Source organism: Panthera pardus, unplaced genomic scaffold (genome assembly GCF_024362965.1).
Source record: "Panthera pardus isolate Hobbes unplaced genomic scaffold, ASM2436296v1 HiC_scaffold_26, whole genome shotgun sequence".
NCBI classification, from domain to species: Eukaryota; Metazoa; Chordata; class Mammalia; order Carnivora; family Felidae; genus Panthera; species Panthera pardus.
In genome coordinates this window covers 32,542,542-32,567,655 of record NW_026526832.1, presented here as the reverse complement: position 1 = coordinate 32,567,655, position 25,114 = coordinate 32,542,542, and the positions used below count along the sequence as shown (strand labels likewise).

General features: G+C 55.1%; 1 protein-coding gene across 1 annotated transcript in view; it reads left to right on the top strand.

Moving 5' to 3' along the window:
* GREB1 (growth regulating estrogen receptor binding 1) overlaps positions 1-25,114 on the top strand; it is a 76,973-nt gene that overhangs the window by 20,625 nt on the left and 31,234 nt on the right. The window contains 15 exon segments of the mRNA XM_053891151.1: positions 2,826-2,939; positions 3,425-3,568; positions 6,815-7,000; positions 9,216-9,529; positions 9,531-9,573; positions 13,901-13,950; positions 13,952-13,984; positions 13,986-14,039; positions 14,761-14,881; positions 15,489-15,686; positions 16,467-16,647; positions 17,838-18,033; positions 18,974-19,110; positions 23,061-23,400; positions 24,715-24,830. Of these exon segments, the coding sequence (XP_053747126.1) occupies positions 2,826-2,939; positions 3,425-3,568; positions 6,815-7,000; positions 9,216-9,529; positions 9,531-9,573; positions 13,901-13,950; positions 13,952-13,984; positions 13,986-14,039; positions 14,761-14,881; positions 15,489-15,686; positions 16,467-16,647; positions 17,838-18,033; positions 18,974-19,110; positions 23,061-23,400; positions 24,715-24,830 (2,227 nt within the window).

Here is a 25,114-nt window from a genome sequence, read left to right as displayed (position 1 = left end):
AGAGGATGAAGAGGTGCACGAAGGGGTTACACAGACCTTCTGCTAGAGTAGAGGCCGTGGAGCCTCTGACTCCGAGCTCAGTGCTCGCCCCTCTGGGCTGTCAGGAGCCATTTAGTAAGCCAGGGTTACCTCTCTCCCCGTCCTCCCTGCACGCAGCTGAGTGGATTTTGGCAGCCAAGACTGTCCAACTGGAAGAGCCCGTAGTAACTCTCTGGTCCCACATTCTGTTTGGTAGAGAAGGGAAGTGAGGCCCAGAGAGGCAGCCCAGGCCTAGAGGCCAGGCTTCCCTGCTTCTGTTACATGGCCGGCAGAGGACATCCCTGGTCCAAGACCAGTGTCCCCTCCCTGGTGGAAGGACCAGTGTCTTTTCTGAATTGGACCTGAGACTCCCCAGTCCTAACCAGCGTGGAATCTAAGGTCCAGTCTCTATCCCCCCTCCAGCCGCTCCGGGCTGTGACTGGTGTTTCTTGGTAAGGTGCTGAATTTAGGGTGGCCCCGTGGCTGACGACCAGGGCTCTGGGATGGTGATGGCAGCCTTGCACTGTGGCACCTGCCCGGCCTGCGTGGAGGCCTGTATACGTCCAGCCTTTGCCCGGGCAGCGGGGCATGGGGGCCCCACTCCGCGGTGAACGAGGAGCCGTGTGGGAAGTAGAATGCCCCTAGTCCCTGGCAGCCCTTGAACCCTTCTGGAATCTGGCCCCAACCAACCTGAGGAACCTTATTCATTCCCCACTGTTTGAGACCGCCACGCTCCAGGAGTGCCCTCCCCTTCCTATCCTCACCCCCTGGTCACGCACTGAGTCCTGACTGCCGCTAAACCTGCCTTTCAGGGCTTAGCTCAGCTGTCCCCTCCTCCTGCAGCGGGGGTACCTTCCCTGGTCTCAGTTCCATGGCCATCCGTGTCCGTCAGGTACCGAAGGTCCTGAGAGCAGGGCCAGCGTCCTTCCCATCTTGGGGCCTCGGCACCTGGCCGCCCGGGACACCTTCACAGACTGAACACAGTTGTTCAGACGGCACAGCCGAAATGTCAGAGGTCCTGTGCCTTCCCGCCCGCTCTGGGGAGAGAGGAAGCCCATGTTAATCAACTGCTCCTAAAACGACAAGAGGTGTTAAATTCGGGCTTGAGGGCTGTCGCTCAGTGGTCCTGAGTGGAAAAGTCCTGCCCCCTCGCGGGGGGGCGTTAGCAAGTGCCCAGGATCCTTGCTTGATCCACACAGGGGGGTCTGGGTGCTACGTGTCCTGGAGTGACATGGAAGTCTACGTAATAAAAACTCGCTCACCCAAAATGCCAAGGGGTGCCCCCCACCCCGATACCAGGAGACACCGCGAGGGCTGGTCCACAGTGGCACCACAGGGACGACTCCCAGTGACGTCACTTTGGGAGAGTCGAGCTGGGTCCAGCAGAGCGGTGAGGGCTTGTGTCCCAAAGGGGGAGGACATCTGTAGACCCTCCATCCGTAGTATCGAGGCCTGGCCCCTCTACGGTGGCTGAGTGTGGTTTCCAGAGGCGTCTTGGTCTCTGTGGGGCTCCTCTGTCCGCACCTGAGGACAGATGTGCGGGCAGTAGAAGGTAATAGAAGATAAACAGAACAGCGGTTGTAGTAGCTGCCTCAGGTGTTGCTGGGAGGAGGCGTGTCTAAGGAGCCCGCCTGCTCGAAAGCTCTGTGTGAGCCACCTGTTTTCTGTTTTCACTTTTTGTTCCCTTTGTTCATTTTTGATCAGTCTAAGGCGGAGTCAAGCATAATTTTACCACTTTTAACAGACCCTGGAGCAAGACCCCGCGGGGCGCTTAAGCAAAACCAGGGTGCCCACGAACGGTGGCATTTTCTCATTCTCGTTTCCAGAAGTCTGGTTCTGTAGGTCAGGGTGGGGCCCGGGAGCGGATGGTTTTAGCAGGCCCCTGCTGCTTCTGCCCAGCTCCTTCTCAGGCCAGATTTGTAGGAACCTTGCCCTACACCGTGGTTTTCAACCCTGGTTGTGAGTTAGGGTCACCAGGGAGCTTGGAGTCACCACGGTGCCCGGGGCTCCCCCAGACGCGGGGTTCCGCTTTACCTGGAATGGGCTTGCGTCCGGGCACAGAGAGCTTTAAAGGTTTCCCAGGGGCGTTTAATGTGCAGCCACAGCTGGATGTGTACTTCTAAACGTAGGGGAGATTTTGAGTCGGATTGCTCAAACGAATGTGGTAACCAACTCTGGATATTTTGAATAACCCGGGAGCAGAGCGTGAGACACGCACATGCTGTTATCTAGAGTGGGCGGGGATGACTCGTAAACAACAGCAGGTACCAGCCTCTGTTCCTGTTGACTTCTTTGGTCTGAAGTTAGTGGTCAAGGCTGGGGTGGGAGAGGAACACACGTAGAGCGGTCCTGCCCCCAGGTGGTGAAACTGTGTGGTGGTCCGTCGAACGTGACCGTGGCTTATCCCAGAAGCACATGGGCATTCACGGGGCAGTTTAGAGGAGGAGGGGAAGGAGGATGTGGTCTTGGGGGCTACCGGCCAGTGGGCCCCAAGGCTGTGCTTTCGCTACATTCTCTTTAGTCTTCATGAAACCACCTTTAACGGCAGGGCTTGTGACCCCATGTTAAAGGTGAGGGTGTGCTAAGGGCTCAGAGATCAGGCGGAGGCACTTGCGTGGTTTGGAACGAAACGTTCACTGAAATGGACAGGATATTTCCTCATGCCCGGACGCTTCCCTAAACAGCTAACGACCGTCGTAAGGCTCTGATTTTTTAAAAAATAACAAATACGTGCTCTCCAGAGCAGGGGGAGTGTTTGGAAGCTCATCCTTAGCGAAAGCCTAATCCGTACTCTGAATGTTGTCTAGGTATCTTATCAAACTCTGGGCCCCCGAAAAAACGCCACAAAGGGTGGTCCCCAGAATCTCCATCAGCGACAGATGCTGGCTACGCCCAGGGTGGTGGGAACAGAGCTAAGTACGGTAAGTGACGGCAACGTTGCCGGAAACCCAAGACTCGGGGACCCGTGTGGTGCTGCTGCTGGTGGGGCGTGGGCGTGTGTGCCCGTGTGTGTGCTTCCGTGTGAATCGGCGAGGATGTTCTGGGGGGCAGGCTTGGGTATAACGGAGGGTCTCTTTCTCGTACGGTGGGGCTGCTCAACCAAGCCCAGGCTTCCTGTATGGCAGTGAGCTCGTTCCCTGACCCTAAAGGAATTTAAAAGGGGCTTGCCTGCCACGTGGCAGGGAGACTGAAGAGGAGGGGACTGGGTTGTTTGGCGGGGAAGATTGGATCAAGCGACTCTGAAGATGCTTTGACTCAGGAGTCTGTGATTCCAAGACTTGGGGGCTCCCACAGGTAGGGGTGAGGGTCAGATTGTAGCAGATTCGCAGGCCGGCCTGACGTCGGGTCTGCCAGAGGTGGGTGGCTTGTTTGGCCTGTCTTCCTAACTCTCCTGGCCTGTCCCTAGAGAGCGCAGGCATGTCCTGCGTGCCCCAGGTTGGCTCGGTGGGACCAGCGTCGGTCACCTTCCCCGTTGTGGCCTCTGGAGAACCAGTGTCCGTCCCTGACAACTTGCTGAAAATATGCAAGGCCAAGCCGGTGATATTTAAAGGCAAGTACAGCAGTGGGACAGGTGGTGGACGTCGGAGAGCCTGAAGGGATGAACAAGGGACAGGCTGACTCCAAGGGTGTCCCCCTGAGGAAACTCTCAGACCCTTTCCAGGGCAACGGAGGAGCTAAGCAGACCAGTCGCTGGTGTTGCCCCTGGTCACATGCCAAGAGTTCTAGGGCCTTTCACAGGTTTGCACGACAAGCCCAAGTGGAACGATTCTGTTCCATGATACGCATCTGTTTATTCACTCGCTCTCGCTCGCTTGCTCGCTCATTCACTCGCTCATTCACTCGCTCATTCACTCGCTCATTCACTCATTCGCTTACTCATTAGCTCATTCATTCACTTACTAATTCGCTCACTCGCTTGTTCACTCATTTGCTCACTCATTCACTCGCTTGCTTGTGCATTTGCTCATTCACTCATTCGCTCGCTCATTCACTTACTAATTCACTCGTTTGCTCATTCACTCGCTCATTCACTCATTCGCTTACTCATTTGCTCACTCACTCATTCACTTACTAATTCACTCATTCGCTCACTCGCTCACTCATTCGCTTACTAATTCGCTCACTCATTCACTTGCTCGTTCACTTGCTCATTCACTCATTCGCTCACTCACTCGTTCACTCATTCACTTACTAATTCACTTGCTCACTTATTCACTCACTCGTTCACTTGCTCATTCACTCACGGACTCACTCATTGGCTCATTCATTTGCTCATTCATTCATTTGCTTGCTCTTTTGCTCACTCATTCACTTACTAATTCCCTCGATCACTCATTCACTAGCTCGTTCACATACTCATTCACTCGCTCATTCATTCATTCACTCATTCACTAGCTCGCTCATTCATTCATTCACTCATTCGTGCCATAATGACAGGTCCAGTACAAAGCACCAGGGAACGGAGACAGATCAGTCAGCCCCTTGCTCCCGGGACCCCCGGTCCGGTGGATTGTCCTGTGTCATCCTCTGCCACTGGTTCATTTTGACTATGCAATCTGACTTTGGGCGAAGACGGCCACGGTCGCCACATGGAAGCAGGAACCTAGACTCGATCTGTTTTGCGACCGTAGGTTAACGGAGCCCCCGTGGGGACAGACTTGCCACAAGTAAGGAAGTCCCCTTCTAGCGAAGCAGGAGAGGTTGAAATGTGAAGGTCTGGCGGGACTCGCGTGATGATGACGGTCGCCGGGGCCGTGTGATAACACACACACGCACGTGCGCCTCCTTCCTAAAGAAGCTGGTACAGCATCTGGCATCGTGTTTGGAGGCACAGAGGAGAGAGGGTCGTAGGCAAGCGGGAGGTATCTTACCGGTAATTAAGAAATAAGAGAGGCACTCCTTTTTTTTCCTAAAAAAAAAAAATGGACAGGGTCTTTAGGAAGAGGGGTGCAGATCTGGGTTTGAACCCAGCATGAGTCACGGCCGGTAATCCCATCGGGCCCTCTTGGCTAATTGAGAAGAAGGTCAACGTGCAACAGTGTTACATGTAACCTGTGCACGGCCATTACGTGTCTGTGAGACGCTGTGAGAACGCGGGGATGAGAAGACAGAGCACGGTGGCACCACTACGGGCAGGGTGGCATCTGTGCCTCCCCCGAGCCAGGGGCCTCAGAGGAGTCGGGGTGAGGGTCCGGCAGACCCGCCTCTAACGACCTCAGCTATAGACCATCCTCCTTATTCCTCAAGGTCACTGCACTTTCTGCTCAGTTTAAGCCACTCACTCTTTGTGTGTGTGTGTTTTTTTTAAACATTTATTTATTATTGAGAGACGAAGACAGAGCATGAGCATGGGAGGGGCAGAGAGAGGGGGAGACACAGAATCCAAAGACAGGTTCCAGGCTCCGAGCTATCAGCACAGAGCCCGACGCGGGGCTGGAACCCACAAACCATGAGATCATGACCCAAGCGGAAGTCGGACGCTTTACTGACGGAGCCACCCAGGCGCCCCAGCCACGCACTCTTTGTAACATGCCTGCTGTCCTGGGTCTTCCCGCCCCCAGCCCACCTCATGCCCAAACCCCACCTGCGCCTTAGGACCCAAACCCATGTGCCTTCTCCACGAGGCTGCCTTAGTTTCTTTCTCCTGGCCCCCAACGCAGTTTAAGCCATAATGTTCGCAAGCCGTGGCACCCCAACTGTGGTCCTTGGTCCAGCAGGTCCAGCATCGTCCAGGACCTGTTAGGGGGGTGAATTCCCAGGCCCATCCTGGAATCAGAATCAGGCCCCTTTTCCAAATCAGAAGCTGTGCGGGAAGGCCCAGAAGGGGCCCGGGGGACCCTCAGGTTTGAGACGCAGTTGTGTGAGGATGTGAACTGTCTCAGGCGTCAGATTTCCCCAGAGCCAAGCATGATGCCAGCACGTAGCACACAGCGGGCATTCAGTGAGCGTGTGTTTGGTGAACGAGTTCAGACCAAGCACAGGACGGCGCACGTGCATCTGGCGCATCCAGTTATCTCGGCAGCCCCATGAGGGCTGCGTGTCTTCGACCCATTTTACAGATGTGGAGACTGAGACTCAGAGAAGTCCTACTTCCTGCGCAGGGCCACACAGCTGATGCCCAGCGCGGAGGAGAATCAGTCCGGCCGGGCTCTTCTGACCCTGAGGGTTCTCGTCGGAACTGGTCCCCTAACGTGTGCTAAAGCATTGGTCGGCTTCCGTCAGTATCTGGAGCCCCCGGTCTGCGCAGTGACTCATTTTCCTCACTCAGCCTGCCAGAGAGTCCTGGGAGGATGGGGAACAGAAGCCAGCACGGAGGAGTCGCGGAGGGGCAGGCTGGCTGGCGGGGGGGGGGGGGGGGGGGTGGGCGGCAGAGTGCTCACAAGAGGCGTTCTGTAGTCAGCGGGGCGCCTGTTCGGCTTTGGGCGCGTCTCTCTGGGCCTCAGCGAGCTCACCTGTGAACCACAAGGGTTGGGCACGACGAACAGGCAGACGCTGGAGCCCTGGTCGGTATTCAGAGCAGGTGCACTAGCTCAGCAAGGGCGGGAAATCTGCGATCCCCTCCCTCCTCCCTCCTCCCTCCTCCCTCCTCCCTCCTCCCTCCTCCCTCCTCCCTCCTCCCTCCTCCCTCCTCCCTCCTCCTTCCTCCCTCCTCCCTCTCCCCGAAGAGGGACGCGTGAGTCAGCCCAGGGGCCTCTCGCCTGCCCGCTTCGGCTCCCTCGCCTCTGACGTGCGCGCTTGTGGGGGCCACGTGTGCCCCACGCCAGTCGCCAAGCGGACGTGGTTGCTTCCTCCGCAGGCCACGGGAACTTCCCTTACCTCTGCGGGAACCTGAGTGACGTCGTCGTGAGCCCCCTCCTGTACACGTGCTACCAGAACTCTCAGTCCATCTCCCGGGCGTATGAGCACTACGGGGCCTCGGCGATACAGCCCATCTCCGAGGAGGTGCAGCTGCTACTGACCGTCTACTATCTCGTCCAGCTGGGTGAGCCTCCCTCCCGCCGCGTGGGGCCCATTGGTGCAGCGGCCGCGGCCCGAGGCGGCCCGTCAGTCCGGATCCCTGCCCGGCACTTGGAGCCCTTGAGAAGCCACGCTGGCTGGCGGACAGGAAGTGCCGGGGACCATCCTTTCTCACCACCCACATCCCACCCACCGGAAAGCCCTGCCTCGTCCCAGATGCGGCGTCCCCCACCCTCCTCCGCCACAGCCCTCCCTTGCCAGGGTGCGGCTCTGCCCCCCATTCTGCACAGCTGTTAACGATCGTGAATCTCATCGTATCTGTTCTCTGCTGGGGCCCCCCGGGGTCTCCTATCACACACTCAACCCATACCGGTTCCAGGGCCCAAGTGACCAGGCCTCCTCCCACCTCCGCTTCCGCTCCAGCCCCGCCGTGGCCCGCGGCAGACCCGTCTACTCTGTGCTTGCTGTTGCTTCCCCGAGAAACGGCCCTGCCCAGGACCTGTCCTCCGAGTTTTGGTTCCTGTGTCACCTCAGGGAGAACCTTATCACCGTATCTAAGACAGTGCCCCCCTCCGCAGGTCCCTGGGAGTCTCTCTCCTCCGTATCTTGCCTTTAGAGCACCAGCATTTGCTCGCTTTCCGTGCATCTCCGCGGTTAGGATGTAGGGTCCGTGACATCAGGAACGTTGATTTAGTTCACATCTGCGTGTCCAACAGCACCTGCACTGTAGTTGGCCCGCGACTGTGTTGAAGGAACAGGTAAACACGGACGCAGCATCCCGTGAAAGCATTTCAGGAGAGGGACCAGTCACCTGAGTCAGTGAGGCCAAGAGCAGAGTGAAGGCTGATGATTGGCCATTGGGTTTGGGCACATGGGAGTGACAGGCACCCTCGGCGATGGGTGCGTCCGAGGAGTGTGGGGGACAGAAGCCGTGCTGCGGTGGATTGGAGACAGGAGGCAAGTGCAGGGAGCATAGACAGCTCTCCCAAGAGCTCGGTTTGGCGATGGTGATTCCGGAAGGGGGCGTGGGCTCAAGGGGAAAGATTTTTTTTTTTTTTTTAATTTTTTTTTTTAAGTTTATTTATTTTTGAGACAGAGAGAGACAGAGCATGAACGGGGGAGGGTCAGAGAGAGAGGGAGACACAGAATCGGAAGCAGGCTCCAGGCTCTGAGCCATCAGCCCAGAGCCCGACGCGGGGCTCGAACTCACGGACCGCGAGATCGTGACCTGAGCCGAAGTCAGACGCTTAACCGACTGAGCCACCCAGGCGCCCCAAGGGGAAAGATTTCAAAGATGGGAGGCCTAACGGCTAATCTGATCAAATCTTGGCGTCGCCTCGTGCGTGTGTATTGTGATCCCATGTTTCAGATCAGGAACCCGTATCGTAAGATAGCTCTGGATCCGTGCTGGCGCCGGGTGGAACCGGAAGGGAGCACGCCTTCCGAGTCCAAGCGTGGTGCCGCTTCCTCCAACTCCCCCAGATATAAGATTTGGACAAATACGCCAGAAAACGTCTAGGAAAGAAAGGCTGACGGTATTCAGTCTCCTAGGCGTCAGACCCACAAATCAAGTAACGTATGTCTCGAATTGATGACGCAAGCGTGGGTATCCAGTGGGGCTAAGGGTGCAGTAAAACCAGTGTCACACGTGACATTAAAGTCACCGGTAGGTAGACGCACGTAGGCCCACTGGACACAGTCTGACGATGTGTACCGGTTGGCCCCGGAAGCCCAGTTTCGAGACTCCGGGAAGCTAGGTTCTATGCATAAAGACGCGTATTGTGCAGAGGTGGCTACGTGGCAGCAAAGAAAGGATCGACAGTGGAGACACCAGTGAGTAAACGGTAGAGCCTCGTAGGAAGGAACTTTGCGTGGCCAGTGACCGTGCTGGGCGCGGACCGCAGACAGCGCGGTGCGTGGTTACGGCAGAAGGTAGGGAAAGAGGAGGAGCCCCGGAGTCGTAGGCTCGCAGTCCTTGCTGCTATTTAAAACCCGTGCGTGAAACCCAGACTGAGGAACAGGCAGAAAGAGCTGTGGCCGCGCTAGGCTGGGGAGCTTCTGGCCGCGCGGCTGCCCTCCCTGTACCTCCCCGCGGTCCCTGAGACGATCTGGCATTGATGACGCGGACTGTGTTACTTTTGCGTTTGCTTGCGCGCGGCTCCCCAGGATCGCCCCCTGTGTTCGCGGTGGGGACGCGGGGGCCGGCGCCCAAGCCTCTCCTGCCGTCTTGTCGTTGCCAGCAGCGGACCAGGTGCCCCTGATGGAGGACCTGGAGCAGATCTTCCTGCGCTCGTGGCGCGAATCGCACCTGACCGAGATCCGGCAGTACCAGCAGGCGCAGCCGCAGCCGCAGCCCTGCCCGCCCGCGCCCAGCGCCGTGGCCCCCGTCACCTCGGCCCAGCTGCCCTGGCTCGCCGGCCTGGCCGCCAGCTCCTGCAACGACAGCGTGCACATCATCGAGTGCACCTACTCCCTGGCCGAGGGCCTCTCCGAGATGTTCCGGCTGCTCATCGAGGGCAAGCTCGCCAAGACCAACTACGTGGTGATCGTCCGCTGCGTGCCGCAGCCCTGCCATCGACTCCTGCGTCGCCGTCACGGGTGAGCCCTGCGCCTGAGATTGGGGGCAGCGGGAAAAGCAGCTGCGTCTGTTTCCCGGCTCCCTTCCTTTGCAGATCCGCGCCTTTTGCCTCTCGTGGCCCAGGGTCTGTAGCAGCGGTTGGTTAGTGCTCAGCAGCCCCCTCGGTGTGTGCCGCTCGTGCCCCGGCTGGCGTGCTGAGTTAAAATTCTTTCCTCCTCCGAGAGGAGGGTGAGCATTCCGCCTTGCCAAACCCTAGAGAGGCTGGGCAACTCTGGAGTTAGACCGGGTGGAGGGCCTGGGTCCATGCACCTGATGATGTGACTGGTCCCTTAACGACTCTGGCCCTCACTTCCTTTAGCTAGCTAATGGAGAACAAAAACCCCAGCGATCTCATTGTCTATGTGGACTCATGCGTCAGTGAACTAATACAGTATAAAAACATTTATTGAAGTCCTACTGTGTGCAGCCACGGTTGTAGGGACCGGAGATACAGGAAGGAAGGTAACCAGGTCCCTGCTCGCCTGGAGCGCACGTTCTGGTGTGGGAGGCAGATACCAAAGCCAGTGCAGAAAGTGACAGGTGGACAGGTGGAGGGGCCCGGGGTCGGAGGATCCCATTTGGGGAGCTGGTTATTAAGAGGGGTCAGGAGAACCTATCTAAAGAGGGGATGTTAAGAGCAAGGGCCTGAGAGAAATGAGGCAGCGGGCGATGTTGCCTCCGGGGACAGCTGCAGGGGGCGGCCCCCCAGGACCACGTGGCCACAGGCCGTGCCTGGCATGTTGCCAGTAAGCAGGAGGCCAGGGCAGAGGACGGGACTAGGGCGTTGTGTGGGGGCCCTGACGGCCTTATCAGAGCTTTGGATTGTTCCCTGTGTGAATTGAGAAACCGTTGCACGATTTTGACCAGAGAAGGGCTGTGACCTGGCTTTTGTTTTAGAAGAATCAATGACCTATTTGGGTGTGGAGAGCCCCCTATTTGGGACCCCTATTTGGGTCCCTGGGGAGGGGCTGGATTCATCCAGTGCCCGGTGCAGGCGGCCGGGGCTGGGCTGGGGGAGGCGCAGAGGAGCGGCCTGATTCTGGGTGTCTGTGGGGTGGGTACCTGTGGGGTTTGCGGTGGGGGGGGGGGGCGGGGGGGGGGGCCATGTGGACTGTGTGGGAATACCCCGAGGGCTTTGGCCGTGTAGCTGATGCAGACACCATCCACTGAGATGGCAGGAACTGCAGAAGCGTTTCTGTTTTTTGAAAACATTTAATTTAGGGGCACCTGGGTGGCTCAGTCGGTTAAGTGTCCGTCCGGCCCCTTGGTTTTGGCTCGGGTCATGATCCCACGGTCTGTGGGATGGAGCCCCTTAGTCGGGCTCTGCGTTGGCAGCACGGAGCCTGCTTGGGCTTCTCTCTGTCCCTCTTTCTCTGCCCCTCCCCTGCTTGTGTTCTCTCTCAAAATAAATAAAATAAAGAAAAATCGAAATTGTCCTCGTGGAGGGAAGGGGTGGCAGGGAGGTCGTGTTGGAATCTCAAGTTCTCCCGCACCAGCCCGGCCCATGCTTCAGATGTCGCGGTGGCCGCGTGGGTGGGCAGCTGGGTAGAAAGTCCAAAGTTCAGGACAGAGATTGAGGGGTAGTCGGCACGTTGGGGGCCTGAGAGCCCAGAGGTGATGCCAGGACCCATCCGGTGAGTGCAGAGCAGGGGCTGTCTGAGGTCCGGTCCCGTGAGGGGAGGAAATGGAGAAGCAGACCTGAGAGTGGAAGGAGAGAATGTCCCGGAGGCCGAGGGGTGGGAGTGAGGGGGGGGGGGGGGCGTGCTTCAAGAAGGGAGAGAGAGCGACTGGGCCAGATGCTCCTGTTTGAGTCCGAACGGGCTCCTCCCTCTGTCCGCCGCGTGGCCATCGGTGACGCGGACACAGCGGTGCTGGTGGATGAGGGCGCCATTGGATTGGGCTCAAGAGATGATGAGCAAAGAAGCAACGGGAGACAACTATTTTGAGAAATTTTGCCTTACAAGGAATAGAGAAAAGAGATAATAATTGGAGGCGGAACGGGATCAGGTTTTTGTGGTGGTTCTGAGTCGCGCGGTGTAAGTGTATGTTTGGCAGTGGGAAGGATGGGTCACAGGTGGACAGGTGGAGGGGCCCTGGGATGCGTCACAGGTGGTCGCTGTGTCCTGTGAGACAGGACCGGGGCCGCTGCGCACAGTGGGTTTACGGGAGTCGAGTGGGCATGGCCGTGGTCTTTTCTCCAGCCATGTTTGGCAGCTCCGTAAAGACTCGGAGCAGGAAGGGGGTTTGATGCAGAGGGTGGAGCACGGCTGTGGGGAGGGACTTTGGGACTGAGTATTGCTGGACGTGGGCTCTCCCTCAAGGGAAGGGGACAAGAAGAGACAGCAGGAGCACGTCTGGGAGGCTCCATGGATTTGAAGAGCGGGGGAGTTTTTGGAGTGTCAGAGGTGGCTGGGGAGCAGGCTGCGGGGAGTGGAGGGTGCGGAGGGGCGGGGTTATCAGTGGTGACCACGCCCAGGGCACGCCCCTCCTTGCAGGAGGCAGAGGGGCGGAGTTATCAGTGGTGACCACGCCCAGGGCACGCCCCTGGTTGCAGGATGCAGAGGGGCGGAGTTGTCAGTGGTGACCACGCCTAGGGCACGCCCCTCGTTGCAGGAGGTAGAGGGGCGGAGTTATCAGTGGTGACCACGCCCAGGGCAAGCCCCTCCTTGCAGGATGCAGAGGGGCGGAGTTAGTGGTGACCACGCCTAGGGCACGCCCCTCGTTGCAGGAGGTAGAGGGGTGGAGTTATCAGTGGTGACCACGCCCAGGGCACGCCCCTGGTTGCAGGTGAATGAGTGGAAGCAGGAGACAGCTCCCTGGACGAGATCGGGTGTGTCAAGCAACTTTTATGTGCCAGGCTGATCTTTGTGCACATTAATGCAGTGACCTCATTAATTCATTGACCTCATTAGTTCCTCTCCCAGAGAATTAGCAATGGCTAATTATTTCCCAGCTTCGTCCTGTTAGTTAAAAAGAACACGGAATTCCTAAGTCTAGCATTTTCTTGATTGAAGTGTCATGAATACAGGGGCGCCTGGGTGTCTCAGTCGGTTAAGCGACTGACTCTTGGTCTGGGCCCAGGTCATGATCCCACTCTTCATGAGTTTGAGCCCCACATTGGGCTCTGTGCTGACAGTGTGGAGCCTGCTTGAGATTCTCTCTGTCCTTCTCTCTCTGTTCCTGCCTGGCTTGCACTCGCTCTCTCTCAAAATAAATAAACACTAAAAGTAAAAGAATCCTTCTGGCTTCAAATTTCTCTTTGAAAAAAAAAAAAAGAACAACTCATGAATACAAACAGATTTCTCAACTTAAATGGGACTATTAGGATTTAAAACATCACTCTCGGGGCGCCTGAGTGGCTCAGTTGGTTAAACGTCCGACTTCAGCTCAGGTCGTGATCTCATGATTTGTGGGTTCGAGCCCCACATCGGACTCTGTGCTGACCGCTCGGAACCTGGAGCCCACTTCAGATTCTGTGTCCCCCTGTCTCTCTGCCCCTCCCCCCACTTGCGCTCTTCCTCTCTCTCAAAAATTCATAAACATTCAAAAAAATAAAAATAAATAAAACATCCCTCTTAACACTGTTGTATGGTATTCATAGATCTTCGTGGGTCAGTTTGTCAATTTCAGAATAATTTTTGGCCAATCACTATACTCCTATTTTTTAAACTGTTTAAAAAAAATGACCCCACAGGTATTACTTGTTTTAAGCCTGAAATTTTTTTTATCTTTTTATTTACTTAAATAAATTTATTTACTTAAATAAATTTTTTTATCTTTTTATTTACTTAAAAAGTGTATATTGTTGCTATGCACTGCCCCAGTTATCCGTAAGCGTTCTTGATCCTAAACCCATTCTCTGTTTTTGTTTTTGTTTTTTTAATAAATTACTTATGTGATTTGAGTAGCACTCTCGGAAATAAACCTGGTGGCCTGTTGTGCCTCAGGGATGGACTAAGCATTTTTATAAACAGTGCCTGGTTTACAGTCCTGAGGACAGTCCTGAAGTGCTGTCATTCCTGTGTTTCAGGAGGCGAAACGGGGCCAGAACGGTTAAGTATCTCAGGTTACACGGCTACTAAGCGGGAAGAGAGGGTCCGAGGCCAGTGTTCTGGGTTTCCCCTCTTGTTATCCTGTTAACCTGGGCCAAGATGCTTTACGCCATTTATTCGTTTAACCAACATGAACACCTGCTCTTGACCAGGCATGGTGACAGGCTTGGCGGAGAGAGAGGAGACAGACTGTCGTCTCTGGGCTCACGGGCTAATTCTAAGTGGAGGGGCCCAGTGAGAGTTGTTTGTTTTCCAGGAAAATACCAAGCCCGAATTCTTTCTGAGAGCCTCCTCACCCCAGCGGAAGTACCAGAAAGAAGTCAATTACGAGCTGGTTACCGGGGAAAGTGGACTTGTTGGGGGCGTTTTTCAGCACCCTCTGTCCAGGTAAGCCCGTGGGGAGACCGGTGTAAATTCACGAGCGGGAAGGGTGGAAACAAAGACTCAGAGGTGAAGTCCTCTCGGAGGGTGTTCCCTGGGACCTGCCAGGCTGGCCTGGATTTGGACGTTCAGGCCGTACCCTCCGTTGTCCGTATTAGCATTTACAACCCTTTCTGTGGTGGTTTCTGGCCGGCCATCTTCGCGCGCTGACTGTGGGCTCTCCTAGGTGGGGGGGCTTTGTGGTTTCTGGTTTTGGGGGCACACGAGGGTCTTGTGCCTCCTCTGTATTCCCTGGCCCCGTGCACGCTGCTCCCCAGCTCCCCCTCCGGATTGCTTGCGGCTTCTTGCTGGAGCGGTGCCTCAGTCCATGTGTTCTATGCTGTGAGTTCTGTGCCCTTCACCCCTCTCTGCCTGGCTCCTCACCCCATTTCCTCCCATAAACTGTCCCTGGCCCCCCCCCCCTCCTCTAGGATGGGCTCAGACCCCTTCCTCCTGTCCTTTAGCATCTGGCTCTTCCTTCTGTCCTGGCACCTACCACATCACCGTGCCATTTTCTCTGACTGTTTACCTGCCTTACAAGCCATGGGCTCCGGGACTGGATGGGCCCTGGCTTCTTTATTTCCATTACCCCAGGCCCCGGGACAGCGCCTCATACCTAGTAGACGTTGCATGGATATTTGCCGAATTTCACTGGGATGGAAAAGCCATTTCTATTTTTCTCTCTGTTTTGGGCAGAGGGGGGACATTGACATTTTGCTGGACAAATTTCATCAGGAAAATCAAGGCCATATTTCGTCGTCACTTACTGCCTCCTCTGTCACCAAATCAGCATCCCTGGATGCACCGGCATGCACAAGTGAGTGACGCCAGGAAGCCAGCGGCCAGGGTCCCGGGCTAGTGAGCCAGCGGCCAGGGGACGCCAGGGGCTGTGAGGAAGCAATGTTAGAGACGCATCCGGGAGGCAGGGCATCTTCTTAGCATCAAACTGGACTAATACATAATTTTTAATTGTAGTCTTTAACGCCAATAGTCTCCTCTTACCCTGAAACGCACACTTTTCCTGAGATAGTGCATTGCTCTGTGTTGCTTTCCAGCTTATCAGTGCATTGTTGAAATAGTTTATTCCTCCCAAGTTCCCGAAGAGCTGTGATAGTTTCCTTCCCTTCCAGAGAACTTGCAGCCTCTTCCAAAGTCCAGTCTCGGTGTCACGTTCCCTGAGACGCTGTCTTTGTCCCCTTCGGGTACAGTAGGTCACTGCCTCTGCGCTCCCTGAGTGCTGTTCATCCTTTTATTATTAAATTACAGACAGTGTGAAATGGTACATAGCCCAGAGCAGGCACCGGATAAATGTTGGTGTGTTTCCCCCTTTGGGTCACTTTGTGCACTAGACAGGGGCCCCCTGCGTGACTCCCTAGCTCTCTGCTCTTGAGTGTACCTCGCCTTTATGGGGGCTCTGGTTCCAGGTTACAGTCTGGAGCCCCACCACATCCGGCCTTTCCAGCTGGCCGTGGCTCAGAAGCTCCTCTCCCATGTGTGTTCAATTGCGGATTCCAGCACCCAGAATTTGGACTTAGGATCCTTCGAGAAGGTGGACTTTCTGATTTGTATTCCACCCTCAGAAGTGACCTATCAGCAAACCCTGTTCCACGTCTGGCATTCAGGTACCGGCGGGGGGGTGGGGGGGGACATTCAGGGGACACGTTTGTGACGGCTACATGGAGAAGCTTTTATCCCCTTAAATTCAGATTTGGATTTGAAATACCAGTCTTTGCCTCCCAAGTGGATAGGGCAAGTATTATTACCCCCATTTCGTACATCATGAAACAGACGCTCAGAGATGGCAAATTGCCCAAGATTTTAAAATCCATTAAAGCCAGAACCATGACTTGAGTTTCCACTCTGTCCCGCTCAGGTCAATGACCTGTGTGTCGATATCCTGCTTCAACTTAATGTATTCTCCCTGTGTTTTCAAGGGGATGAAATACGAAATACATGAAGAGTCAATGTCTTAAATGTCCCAGCTTTTATGTTATATAACCTGCAGCTCAGTGGCATTCAGGCTGGGGAGATGATTTTGCTGGGGGTCGGCGGGGGACGGGGGGGACCTTTACCCTTCCCTTTAGTCACGCCGTGCCCGGGATCACCTGCATCATGAAGCCAGCTTGGCTGTGGCCCCTGGGCGGGCTGCTGTGTGCACACACCACGCTATGAAACAGGCCCGCCTCTGTGCCCAGCTCCTGCAGACATGTGTGACGGTGGTCTGCCTGGGGTCCGCTACCCCCACTCTCCCGTGTCTCGCCCATCCCTGTAGCCTCAGGGCCTACCGGAGCGCCGGCCAGATAGGAGGTGCCCGGCAGGCGCCCGCCGAATGAACGAGAAGCTTGTGACAAGGGTTTTTCTTGTCCCGTTTTACTTGTGATGTGTTTTTTGCCACGTTACAGGGGTTTTGTCGGAGCTCGGCTTGGAAAAGGAGCACATGACCAAGCAGAGGGTTGAACAGTATGTTTTGAAGCTTGATGCTGAAGCGCAGACAAAATTTAAGTCCTTTCTGCAAAACTCCTTTCAGAATCCGCATACGCTCTTTGTCCTGATCCACGACCACGCCCACTGGGACCTCGTGAGGTGAGCATGGCTTTGGCGTTATGGCGGGGTTGACATTTTATTATGCTAATATGTGGGGGACACTTGGGGCTGTGGGTACAAGCCTTGAAAAGATGAGTGACGTTGGGGGTTTTGGCGTTTGTAAGCCGATGCCATGGATGCGTTCCAGAACGTTAGAGCTGGAGGGCATCTAGACTGGCCCGAGGGCCGTGCATTTAGACATTGTCACTGACTGGGTGGGGAGGGAAGGGAGATCCTGGGTCAGATCGCAGAGGGGGGCTCTGATTTAGCACAGAGTCAGAAGCTTAGGGCTGGCCAGAAACTCAAAGATCACCCATACGAAGGGCACGCAGCATCGGGTCCCTGCATTTGTACATCCGGAATTGTAGAAAGAGCTGTATTGTGCACATCCATTTGGACGTAGGTTTCTCCGAGTAGCTCCCTGCCACCGAAAGGGCTAATCACTTTGTTTTCTCTGTTTTGCTGGATGGCTGGAAGGGAAGGCTGAGGCCGTGGCCCACAGGGAACAGCTGAGCTGTGCTGCCCTCCTTGGCTCCTTGGCCAAGATGCTTCCCCTTCCTGGTCCTGTTCTTTAAATTTAGTACAGAGTGTGCCATTTTATATCCTCTCAGGATCGCTTCAGGTCAGTAGGAGTCTCGGGGGAAAATTTCAGGAGACAAGTACGCAATGGGATGGGGGCCACAAAGGAGCACTCCTGGGTGAGAGTCACTGCTCTCGAGGAGTAGGAGGATTGTGTAGCCTGCAAAGCAGTCCTCCATGAATACTGTTCCCCCAGCCAGGTTTTTTTTTTTTTTTTTTTTTTTTTAATTTATTTTTGGGACAGAGAGAGACAGAGCATGAACGGGGGAGGGGCAGAGAGAGAGGGAGACACAGAATCGGAAACAGGCTCCAGGCTCCGAGCCATCAGCCCAGAGCCTGACGCGGGGCTCGAACTCACGGACCGCGAGATCGTGACCTGGCTGAAGTCAGACGCTTAACCGACTGCGCCACCCAGGCGCCCCCAGCCAGGTTTTTAATAAGCGATGAGTGTCAGGGCATCCCTGACAGGTGCGCAGAGCCAGAAGCTTTGATCACTTGCAGATTTGGGGGGTGGGACTAGTTACACACGTATTCAACTGCTTGATCCTTGTAAAATTACAGAGTGCCTTCGTTCCACTCACTGTTGCTTTCCCCCTCCTTTCCTTCCTCAGTAGCGCTGTTCATAACCTCTATTCCCAAAGTGACCCTGCTGTGGGATTGGTGGACCGGTTGCTGAACTGCAGAGAGGTGAAGGAGGCCCCCAACATCGTGACGCTTCACGTGACTTCCTTCCCTTACGCTCTGCAGACACAGCACACCCTCATCAGCCCTTACAATGAGATCCACTGGCCCGCCTCCTACAGCAACGTGAGTGCCGCCGGGCTGTGGGGCCTGGGGTCACAATGACACCAGCCGAGGTGGGAGAAATTCTGTTTAGTAAGACTCCTGATTGACTAGCGTCGTTTGGGGGCCAAGTGGGTCCCCGTTTCTTGGGTCTTTGAGTTGACCCAGAGTTAGAGTTAGATTTTAACCCCCTCCTGGTCTTTAGAAGCTCTCCCAACGTACATTAGTTAGATTCCCCGTCTTAATGTGCGTAGGGAGGCACTGTTCTGAGGGCTTTGTCATATGAACTCCTACACGAGGCAGGGGCTTGGACGATTTCTGATTTGCAAATGGAGAGAATTTACAAATGGAGAGAAGAAGACTGAGCCACTCGTCCAAAGACTGTGCAGCCAGATCGTGGCAGAGCCAGGAAATGACCCAGTCTGCCTGGCTCTGTGGCCCCCACGCTCAACCGTGGTGCTGTTTGAGGGCAAAGGTCGTGTCTTTGCAGTTTTATCTGCTATGCTCTGACTTTTGAGAGGCTCTGATGATAGTTTGGGAGGAATGTTAAGTCAGTGGGAGTGAAATTGATTAGGGGGGTGCATTTTTTTTTTCCTGCTGATTTCAATAGCAGCTGAATGTCAGATGGTTGATTTGCCTTTCCCTAAAACTAGCTTAAAACGGTTGGAAAGAAAGTCTTAGCAAAGTTGTGGGTTTAAAGAACGAGGCTGGTTTTCTTCTTGGCAAAGGCACTGGGGTCAAATGAATGGAAAAGTGTTGACGGATAGGGACGCACCCTCCTTTCAGTAGAGAACGCTCTGTGCTCTGGGTCTGCGGAGAGAAGTAACGTGTAAAGCATCGTGCAAAGGACAACAGAGTCAGCACCATTTAGATCAAGAGGCTGGTCCTGGTCATCTGCGGCGTGTGAATCTGTGAGTCCCCACAAATGCAGTGTCTGAGTGACCGATGTTCCTCTCTGTTTTAGGGGGTGGACTTATATCCTGAGAACAAGAAGTACTTCGGGCTGTCAGAGTTCATTGAGTCCACCCTTTCGGGACACAGCCTCCCTTTGCTCAGATATGACAGCTCCTTTGAGGCCATGGTCACGGCATTAGGAAAAAGGTACACGTCTCTGTTGGAAGTTGCTACAAATGCTCAGGAGTCCCGTGCCAGTGGAAGCATGTGTAGCCAGAGAATTCCAGGGAGGGAGCCGCCTTCCTCCTTTCCTGGGTGACAGTCCCTCCATGAAAGGGACCCTGGCTTATTTCTTGCCCTGCACGTTGGGCCAGTGATATCTGTTGTGCCATTGTTCTAGAACGTTTTAGAAATGAGAACGGGCAGAAACATGTTGGAATGTGGAATGGGGTGTTTGAGACTCAGGGAAACCAAGGAAGTGGGAGGTAAGACACCCAAAGGTTTTAAGGGGAGTGACGGCGACAGTCCCAGGGGGCTTCATCTCTCACGTCCTTTGTGTATCTTCTGTTGAGTGCTGGTTGTGTGCTCGGCGCTGCTCCTTAGTTTCACTGTCTTATTCAGTCCTCGCCACTTCTCTCGCCGTCGCTATGATTATCTCCCTTTTGCAAGTAAACAGAGGCTCAGAGGGGCCCCCGTGACTCTTCCTTGGGCCACACGTCGGGCAAGGGCTGCAGCCGGTTTTGTGAACCTCCAGAATCAGCCCGAGTCTACAGCCGGCCCTTTTAGCCCGTGTCACAGCAGACCTCTGAGGTGTATTTTAATGCTGCCATTTCCGAGACGAGGAAACCGAGGCCCCCGGAGGTTAAGCGATTGCCGCCATCCACGCAGTTTGTATGTCGGGAAGCCCGGCCAAGTTTTACAGACTGGCTAGTGCAAAACAAAATGATCTCTGCCGCTAACTATTGGTGTTGAGCTGGGCCCTGGCACCTGCCCTCACGGCACCTCGTCCTCACTTGCCAACGAGGGCGTTAAACCAGGCGTGTGCTTCTCAAGCTGGGTTCCAAGCTGTCTTCCGAGCTGTCCTGCTTTGGCTGGATGCTGACGGCTGTTTCTGCCGAAAGGGGTTCCACGGTCAACCGTGTCGGAGCACCCTTACATCTAAGGTTTGCTTTTCCACGAGAGTCCCCGAGCCTTCCATTGCCCCGCGTGCTGTGACTAGAGTGGAACTAGAGTAGGTGGCATCTCCTGGACATCAGGGGACTGGCGTTCCCCAGAATGCCCTTTGAGGAACGAAATCCCTTTCGGCGCGGTGACGCTGATGGTCTTAACCAGGCCGCTTCTCCACCCCACACACGGGCAGCCGAGAGCCATAAACTTGCTGAGCGAGGGAGCCCCACCTCTGCCTCTCTGCCCTGCTCATGCACCTCCTCCTGCTGGCTGCTTAGCGAGCTGTAGGTAACTTTGGGCCCAGTACTCTACGTGTATTGCCTCGTGTAATCCTCACGGCGGCACGGTGAGACGGATCCTGTTACCCCCATGTGGCAGAGGAAGATACACACGTAGGTTGGGTCACCTGCCCTAGGTCACGTGGGAGGTTTTGGAGTGAAGCCAGACCAAGTCCTTGCCATCGACTCCAAAACAGTAGAACCACTTAACCATATGTATGGAGCAAGGTCTCACGGCTAGTGGCCAGGGGACCATACATTCTGGATTTATACTTTATTAGTCTTTTTTTATTAAAAAATTTTTTTAATGTTTATTCATTTTTGAGAGACAGGGAGAGACAGATCAGGAGCGGGTGAGGGGCAGAGAGAGGGGGAGACAGCATCTGAAGCAGGCTCCGAGCTGTCAGCACAGAGCCCAACGCGGGGCCCGAACCCTCGAACCACGAGATCATGACCTGAGCCAAAGTCGGGCGCTTAACCGACTGAGCCACCCAGGCGCCCCTATACTTTATTAGTTTTAACCTTCAGCAAACCCGCCGAACCTGCCTGAACTTCCGTACCCTCACCTGGGAACAAATCTGCTTTTCTAGTGGCTTCTCATGAGAGTTTTCAGGAAACACGAGCCTGTGCAAACTCAGGAACAGTTGTACGCTGAGCGCTCAGGCTCCAAAGTCACACTTCCTGGGTTCGAGTCCTGGGTCTGTCCCTTATGAGCTGAGACTTTAGAAAAGTGTCTCAATCCTCTGTGGGGATAAGAGTACCTACCACATGGGACTGTCATGAGGGTTCAGTGGACGAATACACACAAAACGTTAAGAGCAGTGCCTGGCACACATTACGTGCTCATGTCAGCTGCCACTGCCGTTGTCACCACCGTCACAACTGTCCCTGTCACCATCATCCTCTTCCTTTCCCGCCCCTCTGCTAAACTGGAAGTGTTGCACAGAGATTAAAATTCACATTTCACGGAGTGAGAAGAGAACATCAGGCTTTGGAGTGTTGAGTTATGGAGAAGCCTAGGGACTCCTAGGAATCATTTCACCCAACCACCCCATTTTACAATCGTGAGAACTGGGGCCCGGAGAGGAGAAGCGATTTGCCCAAGGTCACACATCCAGTTTGTGGCAGCCCGGACTGTAGCCAGGTTTGATGTTCTTTCCGCCACACCATGCTGCCCTTCCTGGGAATCCTGTGTCTGGAAAACTCTCTTGAAACAGGCAACTGGGACAGAAGGCGATAAAGGTAAGAACACATTGGTTACTGCCTCTCCCCACCACGTGCGTGGCCAGACTGTCGATTTGCCATGTGTTGCACACAGACCCCAGCATATGGCTGGAAAATCTGTCTGGGAAACCGCAAATCTGACACAAACTTATTGGGACTTAAGAGATTTAGACATTTAACCACTCCCATTTGTATTCCGATATGTTTTCTGGGGAGCTTCCTTCCTGTAGAGCCAACCACAAAGGTTTAGGGGCAAGCACATTGCACCTGTACGTGCTGTTTAGAGCTGGGCGAGTTCTTGCCTCCCATACGGTGGTTCCTTTTTTTCTTTTTTTAAATTTTTTTTTTTTTTCAACGTTTTTTTTTATTTATTTTTGGGACAGAGAGAGACAGAGCATGAACCGGGGAGGGGCAGAGAGAGAGGGAGACACAGAATCGGAAACAGGCTCCAGGCTCCGAGCCATCAGCCCAGAGCCTGACGCGGGGCTCGAACTCACGGACCGCGAGATCGTGACCTGGCTGAAGTCGGACGCTTAACTGACTGCGCCACCCAGGCGCCCCCTTTTTTTCTTTTTTTAAACAATAGCTTTAGTGAGGAATAAGTGACATAGAGTAAACTGCAGAGATTTAAAGTGTTCAGACTTTAATTAACTTGTTTTTATTTTAATTTTTTAATGTTTATTTATTTTTGAGAGAGAGCGCGTGAGTGTGGGAGGGGCAGAGAGAGAGGGAGACACAGGATCCGAAGCGGGCTTCAGGCTCCGAGCTGTCAGCACAGGGCCCGACGCGGGGCTCGAACTCACGAATCGTGAGATCATGACCTGAGCCGAAGTCGGACGCTTAACCGACGGAGCCACCCAGGGGCCCCAAAGTGTTCAGACTTTTAATCTGTTACTGATTTTAAGCAAATTAAGATCCGCCATGGTATAATTTTCTTCACGTTTCTTGTCCTGACTTGAGTTTTCAGCAAGTACGAGAACAATTCGGTCCTGGTTTCCTCTAATTATTTTTTTTCTGCGTTCCTCCTCCTCCTCCCTTTTAGAGTGACCCAATGCCACGTACGTTAAGGTGCTTGAAGTTTCAGCTCTCCGATGCTACGGTCCTTGGTTTTTGCTTCCCTCTGTTTCATTTTAGATCGTTCCTTTTGCTGTGTCTTCCCGTTTCCCGATCTTTTCGACAGCAGCCCCCAGCCTGTGCTCCCGTTTCCCCGCTGGCAATGGCGGAGCGGTGTTTGACGCGCCCTCCGAGGGAGGCTTGTGTTGCAGGTTGGATGCAGGCGGCTCCGAAAGGAAACGCCACGCGTCTGCGATTCCGGGGTCTCGCCGCCCCCGAGCCGGCGGATGTGTTGGGCCACGTGGTGGCTGGGCGAAGGCTGCCGCCATCGTGTCATCGTCGTTGTCGTCGTCGTCGTGGTCCTCGCGGAGCGCCCCGGGCATCCTGGAGCCCCGCGACAGCGCGGTCACGCTCCGCCTCTCTTGTTTGTTGCAGGTTCCCCCGCCTGCACAGCGCGGTGATCAGGACCTTTGTTCTCGTGCAGCACTACGCGGCCGCCATGATGGCCGTGAGCGGCCTGTCGCAGATGAAGAACTACACGTCGGTGGAGACGCTGGAGATCACCCAGAACCTCATCAACTCCCCCAAGCAGTGCCCCTGCGGCCACGGGCTCATGGTCCTGCTGCGGGTGCCCTGCTCCCCGCTGGCGGCCGTGGCCTACGAGCGGCTGGCCCACGTGCGGGCACGCCTGGCCCTGGAGGAGCACTTTGAGATCATCCTGGGCAACCCCAGCTCCGGCATCACCGTCGGGAAGCACTTCGTGAAGCAACTCAAGGTGGGCGCGGCGGTCGGGGACGGGCGGGGTGAAAGATGCCCGGCAGGGTAGGGGTGGTGTGTGTGCGTGTGTGTGCCCGGTGACCGGGCGGGGGCGGGGCGACGGAGCAGCGACACGTGCCTCAGTGTTGGTGTCCCTCACGTGCCCTCTATACCCAGCCACCCCTCTGGCTGCCGCTCGTGTCCCCACCTGCAGCTTTCATCCAGCGATACCAAATTACTTAATGAATGTTGCTTCCCTGAATCACACTGGCCTGCTCTTTATTCATTTTTATTTTTTAAGCACACTTTTTTTTTAAACGTTTGCTTATTTTTGAGAGACAGAGACAGAGCATGAGCAGGGGAAGCGACAGAGCGGGAGACACAGAGTCCGAAACAGGCTCCAGGCTTGGAGCCGTCAGCACAGAGCCCGATGCGGGGCTGGAACCCACAGACGGCAAGATCGTGACCTGAGCTGAAGTCGGACGCTTAACCGACTGAGCCACCCAGGCTCCCCTAGTTATTTACTTTTAATGTTTATTTATTTATCTTGAGAGTGATAGAGTATGAGCAGAGGAAGGGCAGAGAGGGGAGAGTAGAGAATCCCAAGCAGGCTCTATGCTGTCAGGGCAAAGCCCCACGTGGGCCTCAAACCCACAAACCATGAGATCATGACCTGAGCCTAAATCAAAAGCTGAATGCTTAACGGATGGAGCCACTCAGGCGCCCCGTCTTGCTTTTTGTTTTTTTAATGTTTATTTTTGAGAGAGAGAGAGGGAGCACGACCCGGTGAAGGGCAGATAGAGAGAGACACAGAATCCGAAGCAGGCTCCAGGCTCCAAGCTGTCAGCACAGAGCCCGACACGGAGCTCGAACTCACAAACTGCGAGATCATCACCTGAGCCGAAGTCGGACGCTCAACCGACTGAGCCACCCAGGCGCCCAATAACCCTGTCTTGCTTTTTTAAACTCCTGGCCCACAGCTTCTCACTGAACCCACCAAGAGAGGATAGGAAAGGCAGGAGGGTTAGAAAGCATACGGAGAGCACAGTTGAGTAGGAAGTGGGTGAAAGGCAACGCAGGGCAGCACGGCGAAGAAAACACAGCAAAAACGTTAGACGCAATCGAGGACGTGCGCTTTCTTCCAGAGGATCAGTCAGCAGGTATTTCGGGAACAGCTGATACGCGCCGGGCCGTGGGGCTGGGAAATACAGTGCCAGTGCAGACGACGTGCTTGTTTGCAATATGAGGAACCGTCCTTTTCTCGAAACGACAGAGCTGGGCTCGCCGGGAAGGAAGGAGTCTCACCGCTTTGTGGCTTTTTAATTATCCGCAGCTGTGGCAGAAGATCGAGGACGCCGAGTGGAGACCTCAGACCTACCTGGAGCTGGAGGGCCTGCCCTGCATCCTGATCTTCAGTGGGATGGACCCTCATGGGGAATCCTTACCAAGGTGAGGGGAGGGGGCTTGTGCCCCGGCGGGTCTTCGAAGGGCCACAGGCACACAGCTTTGGGGGGTTGGCAGGCCAGGCTTCCCCTGTCCGACGGCAGGTGGAATCTTTACGTTCGGAGTCATCGAAGATTTGTGTTCATTATGACGGTTTTCCAGCCTACGGCAGTGAGACGTCTCTGAGGTCTGGGCTGCTTTTCCTAGTTCTTAGGCGCCATTTGGGCCGAGGGCGGGGTGGGATGGCTGTTTCTGGGCTCCGTGGGTGGAGGTCCGACAGCTGGAGTTAG